Consider the following 21,616-nt stretch of genomic DNA (forward strand, 5'->3'; position numbering starts at 1 on the left):
CATAATTCATGAAGTACATCTGGAGTAATTGTACTGTGTGATTAAATAACTCCAGATTAAAAATGCTCACAGCATGTTTATCTGTTGGCATAGTGAGTTTGAGATGAATCATTAATTTTCTGTTTCACTGGGATTTACATTTTATCATTTACATGCTGTCTGGTGAAGTAATACACACGACAATAGATGAATTGTGAGATTTTTTCAGCAGGGATCTAGCTAGCTATTAATTAGCATAATGGAGTCAACACTATGTTGTCTTGACCTGATATGCCTCAACTAATCACAATTGTTTGTTGTTGTTTTTAACAGTTCCAAAGCTTTAGAGGCTTTCCAAGGACAGTGACATTTTCTGAAAACTTCCGAAGCACTCAAAGTCTGCCCTGGTGGCGTGCATACCAGCAAATGTGGAGTCTTCTTATAAGCCTCTGGAATCCAAAGATTAATACTCAAATTATTTAAACACGTAAGGCTCAACAGTTTCATCTTCTGTTATTACAAATAAAGACAACCTACCAGAAACCATCTTTTTCTCCTTCTTTTAAATGACAAGTTCCACCATGGTGGCAAGGGTTACTAATGCAGGCATGAATGGGAATATCACAGTCTTGACCCTATGCACAGAACAACAATATCAATTATGAAAACGTAGGCACTAATGGAAGTGAACCAAACAAAATGTCTTATAAGGGCTATTGAGAAGCAAAAGCTCACATTTCAGCAAGCTTTTTTTCCTCTTCATTCAGTACCTACCTTGAAACCATATGGGCAAGTACATCTGTAGAAGTCAACTGGATCATTGTTGCAGGTTCCATCATTTTTACATGGATTTGATAAGCAAGGATTACACTTGGCAAGAATATTAACATCCACAGGCCCTTAAAAATACAGATTTGATAGTCAGAAACAAACAACTGCTAATTTATACTTGACAGGATGCATCTGCCATATTGCTTTAAATTGTAAAATAGTATTCATTCTTTAGTTATCGTGGCATTTTCTACATGAATTGAATGCTGGACTGTCCTTAATTCTTTTGACGTGACCAAGTAAAATTTGGGTTTGGTTTCTGGTCTTAATTATCACTTTTAAAAACCAAAGAGAAGCTCACCCCAAAGTGATTTCTGTACCTGCATTCTCTGAAATCTACAGTTCTGATCCATGGATCATTCTCTCTCCTTTGTATTATAAAGGAACAATACAATTTCAGCTTTTGTTTCTTTAGGGAATAAAAATTGCTTATGAAAGCAAAGCCYATCTCAGATTCCAATCTTGGCGGTGTTACTGAGAACACTATTTTGAATGTATTTTTGGTTTAATTTAAACTGTGGGATCACAAAGAAGTGATGGCAAAATCAACTGCTAAAATCATCAGTAAGTTGGCTGAAGACCGAGAGCAGCCGGCCAGTGCTGCTGTAAACTGCATTCTCCAAGCTACCTGGCTGTAAAGAGCTCTGCCTACCACCTGCTCCCTTACAGGGCCAGTCGCGGTCCTGTGCGTTCCTGCACATGCTGAACCCACAAATAACGCAAACTACGCCATGCATCTGTGTGTAAGCAGGGGCTGCCAGCCATGCTTGCAGTCGCTCTTCTCACAGTAACGGCAAGGAGAGGTTGCTCACACCTTTGTCCTAATGATTGCAACAACAGAATTTAGAAAAGAACGCTGACAAAAGCTTAAGCTTCACAAGGCAAACTGCTGTGAGCTTTGGCCTACATAAATCTTATTCCTATTGTATAAATATTTATTAAATATCTATTTATTTATTTTCTGATATTTTACAATTTTAAGGCAGCTTTTATAGGGTGAATTCTCATGAACCATCACTTGTTAGGTTTTCTTTTTAGTCACATGACTGAAGAAATAGCTCATTATTCCTTAAAAATTACAGATCACCAGCTCTTAAATAATAATTCATTTTCATAGATCTCTGTGAAAGACAAATATTCATTAACGTAAGAAAAAACAGGCGTTGCAAAGACTATAATCTATTAAGAAACTGAACATACATTCTCTACTATCTCCAGCTGCATTGCCTGATGATATTATCACCTCTGGCTTGCTTTCAGCTTTCGTGTGTGAAAACACACCATTAATTATAAATTTTAAGTACCCAATAACCATCACTTGTAAATTTTAAGGAACAATCAGTGACTTTCTCAATAACTTGACAGAAAAGCAAACTCCTCAGGTCTGCTAGTGAAACTGCCTGATCGCTCCCGAACACTTTTTCTCCAAAATGAGCCAAACAGCAAACAAGCTAACAGGCCTCATTTTTCCTGAGATATGCTATGTCACACTCTTTTTTTTAAACCTAAATTTAATTTCCTTACTAATTCTTCTTCACAGAACTAAACTCAGACACGTCATTGGGAAGAAGCTGACAATAGAAACCAGCCATACCACTATAAGGATACAGTAGGGGTGGTAGGTAGGGAGATGCTGACAAATTTTTCTTTTAATCTGCAGTTGCTGGTATCCTTCTGTGTCACAGCTTGCAAGCAATTGCAAAGAGATAAGCACAGCAATCTGCGATAAGATGCTTATTGCCAAAGTCACAATCTATATGGATCACTGACTATTCTTGTACTTCATTACCTTATTTTGAAAGAGAAATCTATAGCTAATTAAAGTTCCTGTAGAAGCAGCAAACAACAGAGGTAGGCAAGTTGAAACAAATACCATAGAATTAATATCTGGAAAATCCTGACTGTGTACTCCAGACTATTGCTGATTATTGCTAGTGTATGTCAAGAGGTTTTGTGAAGCAAATATGGAGCAAGAGGGAGCATACTTAAAAAAAATTCTTAAATTATAACACTGTGCTGTAGCCTGGAGTGCTATGCTTTTGTGCCTCAATTTTTTTTCCCCAAAATATTAATGATTTTACATGAATTTAAAAAAACAAACAAACCCAGTAACGAGAGTTATTTTCCTAAATGGATTAGAAATCTACATTTCACTTCTAAAACTGAGCTAGAAAATGGGGAAAAAAAGTACTAAAAAGGCAGTAAACAACACTGTGTCTGATTTTGTGTTTATTTGCATTTATTTTGTGTTTATTTCAAACTATATATGCAGTTATTATGTTAATATTTTTAATATTTTGCTTCATCATTTTTCAGCTACAGTATTGAAACCCAGAAATGTTTCAGATATTTTTACTGATCTCTAATGGAAAGCCAGTTCGGGAACTTATTCTTGCTTGTACTATATTGTTGCTTCCCTATTTCTGCCTGCAAGTGTTAAAAGACCTGTATATGAAAAAGAATTGGGTTCAAAACCTATTATTTACTTTTTCACATTATAGACATATATATCCTTAAATAAACCTTAAATAAAAAAATCTATCCTTAAAATAAAAAAAATCACTATTCTTTTGTAAACAGTAAAAAACTGTCTGCGTTTTTATTTACAAATATATATGCACTCACATGTGTGTACCTACTAGTACACTAGTATCTGCTATTTTTAAAGAAAAAAATAATAATATGAACCCTCTCAAAACTAGCTCCCAAAGAAACCTGCTGCAAGAAAAACTTTAAACTCTGACTTGTTATGAGTCAGGAACTCCTACGATATCTACGATACGACCTCAAAACCGGTATCTACACTGAGTATATATGTATGACTGCATATATACACACCTAGCTGCTAATGAAACCACGGATTATAGTACAACGCAGTGGCAACAACCATTGCAGATGGTTAATTTCAATCCTAGAGCTCAGGCTTTTAGAATAACAAAACTGTTCATACAATTACACTCTGCAACGTATCACGAAGAATCAGCTGTAAATTCATCCAAGAAGGGGGAAACGAACAGTAAGCATGCATGTCTTAGGGAAGAAGTCTGCTGGAGGTGCACAAAGGGAAGGTCAGAAGGTCTGCTCTCCACCAGAGTATCCACTCCGGATCTACTTACAGCCTTACCTGGTATCAGAAAACCACAAGGCCCTGGGATCTCTAGAAGCAGGGCATGGTTTGTAAAGGGGTGAAAGTAAAAGAGTGAGAGTCTGTTAGAGGCCACATATGAAAGGAAAAAAACCCACAAACCTAGAAAAACAACTGAAGGAAGAAAATACTAAGGGATGATTTCTATGGCTTAAATTCACGTGCTTCCAGTGTTTTTCTGGAACTTTACAACTGAAGTGAGACTTCATTTTAAAATGCTCATTTTCACAAGGAATTATTCATTATGTAAGCCAAATTCAAGCACGTTTCACGTTGAAGTGAATCTAGAGACACTAATAAGAGGGAATTACATGTTATTCTTTTCCTGTAAATATATACACAATAGCAGATCATCAACAGAGCGTACATATCCAAAGATAAACCCCTCACTCATAGTTTAAAATCCTGGTTCTAGTAGGAATATAGCATCTTCCTAATTCCTATTCAGCAGTTCATTTTTAAGCAGAAGATAAAATTACTTATCTTTGAGTAACAAAGACATAATGTCTTACAGGGCCATCATGCCACTGAAAAGCTGGTTAGTGGCGATCTGTAATTATGAGCATCTTCACAGAAGCATAGTGGCAGGAAAATTATTTTCGCTCAAAGGTATCCATAATACCAGATCTCCACTCTTGGAAGTGAAACAAATACAGTTCTTACCCTGCATAATAATATAAATTAAATATAAAAGGATATTTTCCAATGGGCAAGAGGGAGTAAGATACACTATCTGGATTGTCTGACAGAAACGTAACAATGATTGCGGGAAGGGGTGACATGACATAGTTTTTTAAACTGATAAGAGTTGGAAAAGGACTAAACAGGTCCTTCATGTCTCTGCAAATCTTCTTCCACTTATAACCCTATAACAATGGGTAATAAAAGTGTATCTGCAATAACGATCAGTAGATGCTTGTAGAGAAAATGACTGGGTAGGCCAGAAAATCTCCTATCTAAAATCAGACTAGGTGACTTCTGCAACAGATTAGTGTTGTATGCAATGAACACTGATATGACCTCAGAGATCTATTATTGTAAAATTACAACAAGAATTTGAAGGGAAAGACAACTAATTAGCAGCACACACAATGAATGGGTTGGATTCTCAGTGGTTTTTGTTTACTGAAAATTTTTTGACAGAAAACCTGAGGAGAGAAGACTCGGCAGGATGAACATGCCAGCTAAAAACAACGTGGGATGAGAGCTGACTATGGCAGAGTTGCATCACTTTTTAAAGAAAGAATTTACAAAGGGGTTAAGCTCACCTTTGGAGACACATTAACAGATGAATCAGTCAAAATAGCTTGAAGATTACCCAGTCTGTGAGACTAAGTTACTTCTACAAAACCTAAGATCATATTTATCTAATGCCTCAGAAATAAATACAAGCTTAGTAAGAGGCATATATGTAGGAGCATATGTGATTTTTTTTTTTTAATTGGGATTTCAATGTTTCTAAATCCAGGAGTCTGAAAAACAAAGTTACAGCAGAAGTTTTCTGTGTTTTTAAAATATTTAAGAAGGGAAAAACAGACAGGAAGAAAGATTAATCAGTAAAACAAATCAAGCCCTTTCGCATACGAGTCAAAAAGACACTTTTCTAATACAAAAAAATAGTAAGATTCAAAAAAGGGCCCAAGAATTAAACACACAATAATATGTGTTGTGATAGATGTGCCAACAATGTTAGTACCGACAAGGAGATAAATACCCTTGTTTCAAACTATGAGAAACCTCTCTACATAATAACATTCTTAAATGAGACATCTATAGAGGTAATCACACCCTTCATTTGCTTTGCATTTTTTTATGCTTTCTTCTGCAACTTCAAAGGAAACAGCATTCTGGACATACTGATGAAGTTACAAACCACTGAGATAATGCAGACTGCAAGGATCACAGACCTGAAAAATTATGGATGTATTTACAGTTTTTACTGTAAAGAGTCTGAAGGGAAAGAACATTCTTGGGCTAAGAGAAGTGTAAGTGTTTAGATTTTAGCTCACAACTAAGACAGTACTATGTACCTATACACAGGCACAGGTACTTCATCCATGTACCGAAAATATTACACTACAAATTGGAAGAAATTTTCTTCTCCATCTACTCTTTGAAAAGAAATAGGTATTGAAGGCCTTAAAATAAATACAGTTCCTGAATGGAATCAATTGCTACATCCCAAAAGTATGAGAAGGAATGATGACAAAGCAGAGTGAAGATGCTGTAATAAATGTATTTAGACCACACAGGACTTTCTTATTTCATAGCTCAACTATTCATCTGTAAAGATTCAAGACTGACACTTCAAAGAAAAAAAAAAAAACCAAAAAACAGTACCTTGGCAAGTAAATTTTTTTGAGGGAGTTGTAAGAAGAAGTTTATCTGCCATTTCTCCAGGACCAGCACAACGTGCAATACCAGGTTCTTTGTATTCTGATTTTACCCAGTCAGAGAGCCACTGCATGTTGCAATCACAATAAAGAGGATTTGCTCCAATAGCCCTAGGGAAAACAGACAAACAAAAAGAGAATAATGTTTGAAATGCATGCTTTTAAAAACAAAACCCAGAAAACTGAGGTCAGCAAAAAACCTTTCAAACCATAAATCATTCCCCATATGGAACCTACACACATGAAGGTGTCTGGATTTGGGTTTTAAAACAAGCGGGGGTGTGAAACTTAGAAGTAAACTTGGTCAGAATCCTAGCTATTTTTAGTTGCATTACTGTGAGCTTTGGAGAGTGAATACTAATAAGCTCTGTGTCACCTTTGGTATGCAATGGCCAGGTTCAGCTGCATCTGTAGAATAAAACTGATATTTTATTTAAAAATAATTTAGCTATAGATTTTTAGAATTGACTTCTGTAGAGACTTTTTAAAATGTCTTTTTTTCCCCTAGAAATTATAAATGTTCCTAAAACTCAGAGAATAATGATATGCTGTGTAGTTAATATGGAGGATATAAGCACTGTATTGCTCTATAAACATGTAGCACCCATATTCCATTTAAGAAATAAAATAATCATATAACTTTCAACAGATAATCTTGCCACGTGCACAAACTGTAAAAAGGCAGCATTAGAACTACCTTTTTTTTCCAGACGTTTTGTGTGTTTTTTTTTTCCTTCAGATTGCTCTACACCTTATTTCAGATCAGTGGGTCTTCTAGAGATACAAGAAAATCCTTGGCAAGCAAAGGCAGTAGAAACACTTTTCTGCCACATTGAGCAGCAAGCTCTCTCTTTAATTATTGCTACAGACTTCCAGCTGAACACTAGAAATGATATACACTTGTTCAGTCAGGCTTAACTCAGAGCAGTAACAAAAATCAAACCTGGTGTTATGGGACTTCCTATGGAAAGAGAAATAACTACAATTTGTCTAGTCCATATTTGCAAGAGTGAATGTCAGGCTGAACTGAGATAACACAATTGCCCTGCTAAAATCAGAACATTGGCAAGGATAACTTCCTAGGCAATAAAAAAAAGATACAGGAACAATAGGACATGTATTTGAAAGGAGAATAGCACACGTTTTTAAAATGCTCTCAAAAGTATACGACGAAAGTTGCTGATAGCTGACACCTTGGATTCAAGAAAATAAAAACGGAAACTGAAAGGATCAAAGTATTATTCTTTTACAACATCCACCCAGATATTTTACTTTGCATACAAATGATTTTTTTTCCTTTCAGATAGTTTCCATCCCCCTCTTTCAAATCTTCTATGCAAGTTTTACTGATATTTCATGCAGATGGGCTAGTTTGATAGTAGCATCTGAATGAATTATAATGTAACAATGACTTTAAGCTTAATCAGCATCATCAAGTTTCTGAGAAATGGCACATAGAATATAAATGTCCAAGGATAAAACTGAACTACAAGCCAATAATTTCTTTTAACAACTGCAGCTGTTCAAAAACATAAAAATCAGGTGTATCTAAAGGCAGTAAGTCAACCCACTCCTCAACTGCAAGCAAAGATTTAATATCTATCCATAAACTAAAAGGGCCCCATTGCTCTAATCTCAATTCCCATTGAAAATTAAAAGCAGAATAAAAAATTGCTTCAAATGATACTTTGGTATCAGATTCAATGTATTCAATGCCAATTTAACAGACAACCCACACAAAGCAGGGCAAGTGTTGCAGCCAGACCCGGTTGCGCCTGTGCACCTTGCTGGCCCCTCTGCTGCTGGTTCACACACATCTGTCTTGTGCTGGACACACATCCCAGCGGTGGCCTCCAGAGCGATCCTTTCCTTCCATCAACTGGCTGTTCTCATGCTAATTAAGCCCCTGGCTGACTTGTGTCCAGTTTGCTGCCCACTGGGATGCGTGCTGGCTAGCCAGCCAGTCCTCAGCCTGTGCTGAGGCGTGGGGCTGTTCCAGAGCTTTTGTCTTTGTTGAACTGTATGACATTTGCTAAACATGAATAAAGTGTGTGTGTGTGTGTGGGGGAGTCATCGTGTGAATACTCACAGGTGTGATAATGCTGAAAGATCATTAAAAGCTCCTTCAGGAACAACAGAAATATCATTGCCATGTAAAGACCTTAAAAAGAAAATAAGGGACATTTATGCTCAACCTGAAATACTATATTTTGTTTATTATAATAGCAATTAGAAATGTATAAAACTCAGCAGTTTAACATAGCAAATTTCAGCTTCTGTAAACATTTTTCAGCTTTTTACATTTTTTTGAAAATGTAAACAATTTCCAGTTTCTTTCCTCTGTTCCACCTTTTTTAATTTGATTTGTTTTACTCTGATGGGCTGTCTAGTTATCACTCCATTTTTTTTATCCTATATTTTCATTAGAAATGCTAATAATATGGTTCTTTTTAAATTGAAAGAATAAAGGCAGGTCAAAGTAGGTACACTTCTCCAAAGTATCAAAATCACCAACCCCCTTGAATTCCCATTAATTATGTTCATGAACTTCTTATTCTTCATGGAATAGTAGAAAATACATGCACTGACTATTCATGAAAATAAATATTAAGGTTTTTGCCCTAATTTGATAAATAAATTGAAAAATTTAAGTCCTTATTAAGCCTTAATACCAGCACTAGTGCTGCCTCTCTTGTGGCAAACCTACACAAAAATTTCTCTCCTTTTCTGTGTATTCATTCATTCACAAATATATGTAACATATATACTTACAGCTAAGACTTGATATTACCCATATTTATTTAAAATAAGAAATAAACATGTAAGAGCTGCCTGACGTTACATGAACACATTAAAATAACACCATGCTTGAAACATGTAATCCAACTAAGCTATTAAATGGTTAAAAATGACCTGAATGGAGATAAAAATTACATATGTAACTAGAGACTTTTGAAGAAGGATTTTTGCAGGATTATTATTATTTATGACTGATTGAAGTTGTAAACTGGATCTGCCTGTTCCTTACTTTCCTTTGTTCCTTTCTGCTGCTCCCCCATCCCTGTTCCCATCCTGCCCCAACCACATTTTTCCTAGTGGTAAATGGAAAGTTTTCTTGGAACCCAAAAAATTATTTTATTGGCTTTCAATAGTTCCATCGTGATCCAATTGGTTTGGAAAAGCTCCTGTATTAAATAAAACTACAAAGCAAGAAATTTACTGTTGGGATAAAAACATTCAGAATTCTACTGCAAAAAAACCCTTATTTACACTGTCCTGTTACATAGGACATTTTTGTTAGGCTTGCATAAATATAATAAATAAGAACATAATGCACAAAAAATACAATCATGATTAAAAGGCAGAGAAAAAGAAAAGTGTATGTCTTTGTACCGATACTTTGTCCAGGGTCATATAACATTCTGTCCAGCATATTGACTGCATACTTCCCCAGAATGAAACCACTCAGACTTTTAAGGCTACATAATTATCACTTCTCAAATACTTGACACATTTTAAAATCTAGTAGTTTCCTACAGGTTTGCTATCTGCTGTACACAAACAAAAATTCTGTAAAATAGTCCTAGTTAAGTAATACTTACAACAGCCGAAGTGATTTCAAGCCATCGAAAGTCCGCGCAGGGATACACCTCAGGCGGTTGTAACTAAGAATTCTGAAAACACACAAAATACTGTAAGCAAGCAAATCGGCCATTCGGCAGCTAGAATGCAGAGCATGACCAAACACAGCTTTTGCACACATAGCCAGTTAGGAAACAAGTTATTTTACAGCCTCCAAAACAAGCAAGCTTTAATACTGACTAAATGCCCTTTCTTTCCAAGGCAAAAACCACCGGAATGCTTTCAAACAGTTATTGTTACATGTTTAAACTTACAAGGTGAGCAGCTGAGTCATGTTGCTGAAGCTCTGATTAGAAAGAGTGCTGATTCTGTTGTTACTTAAATCTCTATAAAAAATAAATTCAGAAATTCAGACCTTAAAACAACTGCCCCAGTCCTGAAACACTGTACGTTAAACTGACACGACACATTATTTTTATTAGTAGAAGTAGTATCATCACTGGTATCTACATTTAAAGCGGCACACATTTTTATTTTCACATGCCATATACAAGCCCAGCAAGTGTTTAGATTGATCAATGAAAAGCATTTTCATTTCAACACAGATGAAAAAAGCAGTGCAATGCATTCTTATACAACAGCAGTGTCCATCATGCTACTGCGTTAATAATGCAATCCTATATGAACCCAAGTGTAGAAATTAAAGTGATGTTTTAAAGTGGAAATCATTCTAGTCATGTCCCTAATGACACCTGAGTAAGTATTATCTAATACTCTACTTAACACTTACGAGCTGAATACATCAAAGCCCAGAGCTATTATTATAAAGAACACTATCTAAGATTTATAGAGAAAGCCTTAACATCTTTCCTGCTGTTCAATATTCTAATGAATAAAAACTTAAGTGTAAGGATGATGGAAGCTGGAGTGGTACACTGGTAGCTTCAAAGAAGCTTTGAAGAAGCTGTATTAATGTGAATTATGCTTGTTCTTTTTTCTCTTACCGTGTTTTAGTTTTCATTTTATGCTGCCTATTTCACTATTGTTTACTGTATTCTGTGATGAAATACGGCATTTGTTTCTGAGGGGACCTTAATATTTAAGCTTCAAATACTGTTGAATAGTCAGGCAGTATATATATCTCTTTGCCTGAAATTTCATGAAAAAATGTAAGACTACTGACTTATAATAATAAACATACTAGCAAAATAAAACAGCATGAAGTCTATCCATAATAGAAAGAAAAAGGAAGATAAAGGATGCTCCACGTTAGTCTGGAGCTCAAGAGACTTGTATGTAATTCTTTGTTTGACCACAGAAGAACTATGCTCAGTCCCTTTGTGTTTTGGTTTTCCAAATGCAGCTGGGGAACATTCACAACTTCATAAGGGCAGCATGAGGATACATACAGAAGAGATTACAATAATGTGTCCCCGCAAATCTGATAAATAGACACAGATAATACTCATATTATTTGCATTTTATTTACTGTCAACTATAATTTACTGCATTACAGGTGTTTGTCAAATAGCGTGTATTTTCTGACTAGGAGGCAAAGTTAGCCAGTTTCGGGCTGTGTTTGTGAAAAACACACCAGGAGCACCTCAGTCACTCTTGCAGATCTCTATAGAGGCCTTGTAATTATGACTGTAATTAACCTCAGCTCCAGAGAGATATCCCATCTCCTCTGGTACTGCTATTACACATGGGCCAATCTACATGCATGCTCCTTGTACTGAGGTTACAAAGTACGTAGTTCTCTGCTGCAAGTTAGATCTCGCATAACTTCCCTGCACAAATCCACAAAGGTTTCCCATAGTGCCTATGCTATATACTATTTCTACATAGGAAAAGTTTGGGAAGTCTCTCTTTTCTAAATTTGTGATAATGACTTTTTTTTCCCCCTAGAATGAGATAAATAAAGGAAATCAAGATTTTGTTTTTGAACTTTGAACTATTTCTATTTTTTGCAGTAAGGCTCTAAGCCCAGTCAAAAAAATGTAAGTTTCTTTGCTACCCTTCTCCACTTTTTATTTTGATTATAACTAAACCACAAAGTGCTTTCAGAATGTTATGTAGTTCATCCTCACTGGTGTAAGGGTTTATAGTGTTAGCAACGGCCAAGGAACTACAACCATTTACTCTGACAGTCTTCCTGTCTGTCTCACTGCACTCTTACAAGGTACAGAAATCACATTAGATTAATTCATGAAGTAGAGAAGATAAATTATAGAGCAGCTAGCGATTTGCCTCAAATCACACAGTGAGTCAACAGCAGAGCTGGGAGTGAGAAGTTCTACACAAGCTCTCTTCTTCAATCATTAAACCATATATATATTTTGGCGCAAACAAAAGGGGTTACACTGAAGTGTTACAACAGCAGTATGTGCTATTCTTATGTGAAGTGCACAACAGAACCTTTCTTTTAGAACTGAAATCATTTTAGTGCCTTTATGGATTTTTGTAACAGGATACTGCATTATGCACTCTTAATACATATTTTGCAAGATCTTGCATCACTTTTCAGGTTAACTGTAATTTCTGCCTATTTACTTTGTGATGTGATCACTGGAATGAAATACCCCTGCTTCTAAAATGTGACTCAGTATATTATATGTTGGATATGATCAGTGGACTAAAACAGCCCCAATTTTAATTTGTGCTTGGGTATTATATTTTCTAAAAGGTCTGCTACAATTTGTAACTTTTTCTTGTAACTAAAAAGGGCAAATGGAATAGCATTTTTTTAAATCATTCCAGCAGAGAATGTTTCTCTGATACTACTTACATAAGCGTTAAATGCTTGTAGTTAGAAAGTTCTTTTGGAACAAGGGTAAACTGATTTCCATCCAAATAACTAGAAAAGAAAAATAAAACATACAGCATTATTTTCTTTTCATTAAAACATTAGCATTCACCCACTAATCTTAGAATACAACAGTAAAGCAATAAACAAAGTTAATTATGAATGAATAAACAGTATTTCAGTTTTATAAGAACCTTTGCTTACAAATTCTGTTTTTTTCGCATCATGACTGAGGACCTGTAGCCTAAGATCCAGTGCTATTCTATCAGATATTATTACTTTGAGCTATCCTAAATAGAAACAGAACTTGACATTTGAGGGTAGTCCTTTACAGTAGCATCAGCACAAGCTGGTTCCAGCTGTAATAGAAAATTCATTTGTCATGCCTACAATTCAGGTCACCTTCCCCAATTTCGCCCTGTATCTGTCATGACATATTGAGCATGACAGAAGATGCAAGCCTACAGAGTACATTAGAGACTAAAGGCAGTAATCAATAACCTTCTTTTACTAGAAAAGTTAGAATTGCTTCTACATCACAGCATCTGTGTTACATCACTTGCTTCTCTTCCATACTCCATGACTGTCAAGAGACTTGCTCATCCTTAGTGTTAGAAAGGGGCAGAGCCATCAAATTGGATCCACTCCTCAGTTACTGGCAAAGGAACTGAATAGTCCTGGCCTAAAAAGCTGCCAGTAGGCAGTCACTTGCTGACAAAGTGACTCACTGTACAAGTGGAAGAGCTCTTCACAAACCATGGCAAGTGTTTCAGAGATGGTAGGAAGGGCTGAATTTACTCAATTGTCTGCAATTCAGCAAATATAGGCAGAAGGATAAAGATCAGCTGGTGAGCTGCTGATGGTGGTGTTACTTGGCTCTCCCCAAAAAAGCAGGTAAAAACTACCCTCTCATACTGCTATACAAAGATGACACCTTAGCCACCCAAATGCTTGGAAAACACTTCAGTTAAGAGCAGCCTTGGCTAGAGACACTCTTAGGTGAATTTACAGCTTAACGTCTTCTTTGGAATCCTTTGGCTTGACTAATTGGATGTGCAGAAACACAGCTAAACTTAATGAATAGTCAAAATTAAAAGACCTAACGATCTACATATGAGAAAAAAGACCCCCTCCCCCAGCCCCCATACCTTATGGCTATTTGCCAAATCCAATACATGTATCTGAACAAGTCTTATGTTTATATTATGAACCATAGAAGTTAACAGCATTACATAAACAGTGGTGAACAGAGCGAGCACTCTTGCACTTAATTATTTAAAAAAAACATTTTGAAGGAATAAGTATTCTGATAAAATTATTTGATCAGACAGATAAATAGGGATATGTTGTTTTAGCTTTGCATTTTAGAACTGAAGTACTATAAGCTGATAAAAATGTCTGCTTGTTCAAATGAAGCAACTATTAAGATATTTTATAAAACACAAGAAGAATACATCCTCGAAGGGTTATGCATGCTAATGAACAGGGAGAATCAATCAGTATGCAACTGCTAACAGGAACCACCTCCATTATCCTTTTGAAAAATATGCTAAATTGCATGCTTAGACACTAATTAAGGCATAGAAAATTGTACACAAATGAGTTTTCAGTCACAGTTAGTGTTCCACTTGCTCTTCTAAAAGTCTCTCTCTTTAGCTGCATAATTCTACATTCCATTGCTCTCCTTAAGTTGTCAAATTGTGTTTATGAAGCCAAGCTATGTTTAAGTTATTTAATAGAAAAACTAATAAAATAAGTTGTAGGTTGTATACATACAGCCTGTACATAACTTTACATCACATACAGCTGTATGTTAATTCAAATTCTTACTAATTTCTCTTTGTTAATGACCAAAGCCTTTTGGTTGCTATTCTTTTAGGCAGTAATGATGGACATTTCAGAATCTTCTCAATAATACCAAATGCTAAAACAATAAAGCAGTTTTAGTGACTTAAAATACACATTTATGATGTCTTCTGAAGAAAGTACTACATTAATCAATCACGATTAAACATTAGTAATTTTAGTATTAAACACTTGCCATTTGTAACACAAGGAGATGACAATAAAATGAACATTCTTTCCTGTCAGTAAATTCCAGATATTTCTTTCAGTCTTGAAACATATATAATCAAGATTCGAAATGGATGATTATCCCAATTTTTATGTTTATATTTTCCCTGTGATAATGCATAAACACCTGACTCGTGTACTGGTGAGTAACTATTCAATTATTATCTTCAAACAATACACTAGCTAGTTATTTCTTTTTTCAATTATCAATTTTAGTGTCCATCTGCATACTCAAATTGTCTTTTCATAAAATACAATCTGTACTGTTTTTCCAATTCTGTCACATTTGTGACAGGAGATTAATAAAATGTGCTAGATCCTGTAAGACTGCCTATATAAAAAATCCGACTTTATTAAAATCAGTCTTTTTAAAGCATCACATGACCATGTTAATTATTAAAATAAGCAAACACATAAATAGCTTGTTTTCTTTTTGCTTTTTAATGTAATTTAACTCCTTCTTTCCTCCCTATCAGAACAATGAAAATAGATTAATCAGCTTCAATTTTGCCCATATTTTAATCCGTTGTAATATGACAGTTCAGTATCTGGGTTATACATTCTGAAAGGGATTACAATTTTACACAAATATATTTGTAAAGCTTTGCAGGAACAGAAAATTTTTATTTTTTTAGGATTTACAGAGCACACGTTAATTCAAACGTAACCTCAAATTTCTCGCTTATTCTACAAGTCCTTATATCTATAAAGCAGTATATTATTAGATTCCAACTGATCCACTAAAGTCTGTTCTTCACTTTGCACCCTTTCTCCTCGTCTCATTCCTGAATCTGATAACATATATCTGCCACTCATTTTTATGAAAGGGAAAAAACCATGTCACTTACAGTTCTGTTACATCTTTTGGGATGCCTTTAGGCAAAGCTTTTAGGCCTTTGTTGCTGCAGCGAACTACTGTGTCTAGACAAGTACATTCTGCAGGACAGCGGGACAGCGGAGAGCAGCTATTGTCATCGTTCCCTGGTTAATAAAAACAAACAGATGTGAAGCTTACCATGCAAATGACATTCAGAATCAGTAATAATTTCACATTTGGTTCCTGTAAGCAAATACGAAATTTCTGTATTAGGTAAACCTCTATGGATGGAAATCTTTACGTCATCTCTGTAAGCTATTGACTGGAGTATTTACATTTCCAATGACACCCTGTTATTTAGTAAAATGCTGTGTTACTAAATAAAAACTCTTTATTTAGAAAAAAGGTCATTAAAGAAAGACCACAAATCTTAAAATGAAATATAGTAAAGCAATATACGTGCCGATTGTCAAGATTCACAAATAATTAAAAAATAACCAAATGCAGTCCCTTTAAAGAAAAGTTACCTCCTTGAAAACTGATAAACAAATATTACTAGAAATGAAACATGCATGAGGGATATGTAAGACAGAAGCTGTCATTTTTCAAGCATTGAGGGGAATTCTGACATTCACTAAGTCATAGTTTGAGCAAAATGGTGTGATATTTAACCACATAGACTCAAAGAGTGTTTGATTCAAGCATCAGCATTTGAAAATATTCTCATCTGAACTACAACATTTGATCAATGAATTTAATCTCCATATTACCTCTAAATACTATTTTACAGTATGAATACAATTAGAAAAGAAAAACTTTTGAAAATATGTACACAATAGCTGTGTGCTTGCTAATCATCCAAAAATGGGTGAAGGAGTTCTAAACTGACCCAGTTACCTAGCAGGGAGTGCAGAGCTAGGAGTGATTTAAAGAATGCCACTTCTCAATTTAAAGAATAACACTTTGGAATCATGCAGTTATACATATGAAAACTGAAGTTTTAAAAACTTGGCTATTCATTTTCTTACCGTCATCACATGTAAAATCCTGGATTGCTACATCCTGGATAGGAATCTCCTTAAGGAAGTAGGGCTTTTGACAGCGAGGGTTTCCTGTTACGATGCGTTTCTTCCTTAGCCAATCTCCAAGCCATGCGAGATGGCAGTTACAGTTGAAGGGATTGGCCAAGAGGTTTCTGAGAACCACATAAAAATTTACTTCCAACAATACAACATTTTCAGTCTAAGTATTCTATTTGTATTTTCACAAAGCTAAGCTTAAATACTGTTCTTCAAACAATACTACGTACAAACCATAGGTGAAAGCTGTAATTTAGGTGCTGTGCAGTGAATCTTGATACAGCTCATTTAGAAATAATTTAAAACTGTCAAAGACCTGACTTGTTGTCAAGCCACTCTGTACTGATAATGCAATAATTTCATATAGAGATGAAGGTAATTACTTTACATTATTAGCTTTAACCTGACAACAGCTATTCCATTAATTTGTCATCTCAAGATTTCCATCTTTTATTTGCTCCTGAGAATAAGTTTCCTATCTAAACTGACAGCTAAGTTGATTACATGCCAGTTATAAAAATGAATTTACTTCTAGAAGTCTCAGTACTTTTGGCATCTCCTTACTTCAGCACAAACCTATTGACAATTCCATTATTTATAAACATGTCATCTTTAATACGCACAAATTAGTCACTTGCTGCAAAGTGACACTTTTTATGTAGAACGGGAATTAAGTACTTTCCTGAATGATGCTACCTGCAAAACGCATTTCTTCGGTAATCTGAGTGGCAGCTTCTCTCCCCATTTTCCCTTCCATTAAATTACAAGACATCAAAAAAAACAGGGGCAGTGGAGGAGGGGGGAGAGACTCTTCTTTATATAGAAAATGAGACTAACGCTTCATTATAAAACAAATATGAATTAAGCTTCTTAGTAAGCCTAGCAATTTCAAGATACTATTCAGACTACACAGTGCAAAAAGAAAGACAACATGGTGATTAGACTACCTATGATCATGCAATGTGCACGCAAACATGGGTTTCTATCCTGATGCAAATAAATGGGCTTCTGCTAGGAGGACTAGCAGGACATTTTTTCTACTCTCTCAGGCGCTTCCAGAAGTCACTCTAAAATTTTCATCAAAGTGCAGCAAGAAAACATATTCTTCACGTATTCCAGATGATCCAGGAAAAAAACCTTTACGAATATCCCTTTATACACTCATATTTTCCCTTTGACAACAGCTTATACTGTAAAATTATATGGTAACTCACTAATTGAAATGCCACAAAAATGTTGGAGATTGAAATTTGGATAAGCTAAAATATGAAGGTAACTTACAACGTAGAGAGCGAATGAAGTGTATCAAAGGAGCCCGGTGCAACGGTAGTAATCTGGTTGTCATATAATGACAACAAACGGACAGAACTCAGTCCTGTGAAGCTATCGTTTCCGACACAGCTTATGTGATTGCTTCTTAGCATCCTGAGAAAGGAAGGATCAAACATCTCAATATCATTTTGTATTAATAACATTTTGTATTAATAACATTTTCTACTGACTAAACGTCATTAATTACAAACAACATATGCTGTCCGGCATTTCCTCTGTGCATTTTGGCAAACAGGTTAACATTAAAAAATGTACCTATGAATACTGAATGTGATCATTTATATTATAGTGTGTACTCTATACTATAGGGTACAGAGAAAATTTAAGGTAACGTATTTTTACATCTCTGCTGCTTCAGTATTTCTACCAATGTGTATATTTCAGAAGCTCGGCAGTTCAAATGACAGTAGCAGTTAAATTATTGTTTCTCCCTTTCTTATAAAAGACCTGTTTTTTTGTTTTTTTTTCTTAAACAAATTACAAATTTACATGGTTGGTTGACGTACTTTTATATTTTGGTGACACTTAACAGTTCACACTTCAAAATCTAAATGACTCCAGAACTGCTATTTACACTGAGTAGAAGGCTGTGCTAGATGAACTGCTGAGGTCCCTTCCAATGTGAATTTTCACATGACAAATGGTAGAAAGCACTTCTATCACATCCCCAAAAGTCTTTCAAATAAACGAAATCAGGCTAGCCTGACTCCTCAGCATGATTCTAAGATCTAGTAAAATTTTCAGAATATTAAGCAAGAAAAACCTATTCTAAAATCTCTCATACTTCTGTAAGTAAAACAAAAGAGCTTTGAAGTTCACTGGTTTTCTACCTATCAATAAATGATTAATTTTCCTCCATTTTCTTGCCTGAGAATAGCAGCATGCAACAATTTTAGCAGTTGCAAATGTAAACAAAGTTAAAAGTGATAGGTCTGATTTACTAAAAATGCCTAGAGTCTTTGCACAAATGAAGCCCCAGAGACCATTTATCTTTGGTCTGGTCTGCTGTTCAGAAAGACTGGCTCTCCAAAGAAGCCCAAACAGCTGTAGAATGTATTAACATATTTTTTGAATGGAAAGAGCTAAACTGCCTTCAGGGAAAGAATGAATTGAGTTCAAACTACACTGTTTACTCGTCTCCTCTGTCAGAATGACATTAAAATTAGTTAGGAAAGAATTTTTTCCCACATTTCAACATATACCAAATTCAATTTCTTCCTTTAGCAGAATTCCCAGTAATGGTTGAGAAGGATTGAGTCAGAGACTGTATTACATAAAATGCCTAATTGCCATGCAAAATTCCATTACTTTAAAGCAGATGATTATTCTCATTTCCATTTCTGTAGTTGGATGTTTATCCATTCTCAACTATTTCATCATTCAAGAGGACCCATAACTTCCGTGGTCCAGTAACCACAATGAAAGAATTTCAGCTTGATTATATCCATAATTAATACCTAATGAATTCATAATGTATGAAAACATCTGTATAAAAAAGGAGCAAAAAGTTAGAATATGCTTGAATCTTCCATAGCTAATCCTCCAAAATTAAAGTTTTTAGGACAGGTTTTAAAAAAATATCTGACAGACAGGAAGAATAGAAACACTTAAATAATTACACTTACAGTGTTTTGAGACTTTCTAGTCCTTTGAACATTTTGTGTCGAACACTTTCCAAGCGATTGCTAGTGAGTAACAGTTCATTCACACCAGAGGCTCCATCAAATGCTCCTTCTTCGATATCTGTAATCTTGTTATTGCTCAGATTTCTGTTACACATTAATGGAAAAAAAATTAATACTTTTTTTTAAAATATCCTAAATTAACTGTTAAATGCTGCAGACTGCATAGCTTTTTAGCTGTTGACTTACTGTGTAAAAGCAATGAGTACATTGTTCAACAGAAGAAATAAAAGCAAAAGTCAATGCCCTGTTAACTACAGAAATGAAGATTTTTAAAGAAATCTTTGGAAGCTTTTTGTCTAACCAACTGCAAGAATCCAGTCCATGCTGTTGCCACATAAAAACCTGTTTTCATAAAAAAAATTCTGAATCTTGTCAGTGAATGTATATATTTTTCATGTTTCCAATCCCTGTACTGTTGTTAGATGAATAAATAAGATGATACTGTATGACTACTGTAACTATTGCTTACCACTCTCATTTCTGTATTTCATCTCAGTAGACACAAATATAAGCAAACAGTATAAACAGCAACATATGTAAATGAAATGTGTGAATGTAAACAGTAAATGAAATATTCATCATTTATGACATTAGGAAGAAAGGAGGGTTTATAAGGAGGGATAGTTCACTTATCTGTAATTGCATGAAAAGCAGATAAAAATATGGGAAAATGCCCTAAAAATATTGCCAAAATATTTAGTGTTTATAGTTTCTAGGTGAAAAGTTGGAATTACATCTCAACTGAGTAGTATCCATACTATATATACAATAAGCATATATACTCAACAACACACATTGTCTTTAAAGATTTTTCATGGTATTTTTGTCTCCTTTTGTTTTGCTTGTTTCAAATAACTCTATTCACCTTTATTACAGTTAAATGTTATTTAAAACAGTAAGTATATATCTAAACACTAAACAGTTATAATACACTAGTGATTTTTACAAAGCTCTCACATGTTCTGAAAAAATGTAAAATAAAGTGAAGCTAAAAACCTTTTATTTGATGAAATTAATGATTTTGGGAAGAAAACATTATCTGATGCAGCTTCTAGAACAGCATTTTAATTGTTCAAATTAAAAAGATATTGCTTATTTGTTAGAATAAAAATTCATATAATATGTCTGCCAGAATTAATTGGTACTGTTATCTGAGATGCAGAAAACAATGGAGTTGTGGCTTCATCTGAGTGCTGATCTCCCATCTTTAGCCTAGCTGTAATTTAATATATACCTTGCCTGTGATGAAGGATACAATCAACACTTTCATTTAATTTTGAGCAAGAAACTCATTATTTCTAATCTCAACTGCCTTTTGTGTGGCAAGCCCTTAGCTTCCTAACATCTTATTTGTTCCTCGTGTAAAATAGATATTACTTCATCCACTTCACAGGGATGTTTTATGGATTAACATTGAACAGCTAATCAATGGTGCAGTGAAAAAATTTGCTTTTTTACTGATGAATCATCAAAACAATTAAACATTTAGGCACCAGTTTTTCAATGTTGTCTGTGCAGGAAGACCTTTGCACCTATTTGAACCTCCAGAAGAAATATGAGCTCTACAGAAATACTGAATCCACTGGCATTCGTGTCTCTGTAGCATCACCACCTCACTGTTTTCCAGCCATGCTTCACCAGTCACTGTCTTATTCTCTAAACCGAAGAATGTTTTAACAACTGACAACTGTATTAGGAACTAATGGGGCAGTATTATTAAAAATGTTAACTTTTCATTAATATTTTCTCAATTTTGTTTCTCAATTGTCCAAATTTCTTAACTCCTGGGGTTCCAGCAGACAGCTACACTTTATTGTTAAAGATTAACGAAAAGAAAGGGAGATCAATATTCTCTCTTTTTGTTTTGTCTTGAACACTTTCCTCTCAACTAAAA

General features: G+C 34.8%; 1 protein-coding gene across 4 annotated transcripts in view; it reads right to left on the reverse strand.

The window, feature by feature from the left end:
- SLIT2 (slit guidance ligand 2) overlaps positions 1-21,616 on the reverse strand; it is a 257,438-nt gene that overhangs the window by 31,882 nt on the left and 203,940 nt on the right. For all 4 annotated transcript variants that reach the window (XM_026072976.1, XM_026072977.1, XM_026072978.1 and 1 more), the window contains 11 exons: positions 19,663-19,806; positions 17,987-18,130; positions 16,655-16,821; positions 15,658-15,790; positions 12,719-12,787; positions 10,245-10,316; positions 9,951-10,022; positions 8,438-8,509; positions 6,296-6,459; positions 754-878; positions 517-614 (listed from right to left, as the gene is read on the reverse strand). In XM_026072976.1, coding sequence (XP_025928761.1) covers positions 517-614; positions 754-878; positions 6,296-6,459; positions 8,438-8,509; positions 9,951-10,022; positions 10,245-10,316; positions 12,719-12,787; positions 15,658-15,790; positions 16,655-16,821; positions 17,987-18,130; positions 19,663-19,806 — 1,260 coding nt within the window. The remainder of the gene's footprint in view (positions 1-516; positions 615-753; positions 879-6,295; positions 6,460-8,437; positions 8,510-9,950; positions 10,023-10,244; positions 10,317-12,718; positions 12,788-15,657; positions 15,791-16,654; positions 16,822-17,986; positions 18,131-19,662; positions 19,807-21,616) is intronic.

The sequence above is a fragment of the Apteryx rowi genome, unplaced genomic scaffold (genome assembly GCF_003343035.1).
Source record: "Apteryx rowi isolate R43461 unplaced genomic scaffold, aptRow1 scaffold_355, whole genome shotgun sequence".
In the NCBI taxonomy this organism is placed as follows: domain Eukaryota; kingdom Metazoa; phylum Chordata; class Aves; order Apterygiformes; family Apterygidae; genus Apteryx; species Apteryx rowi.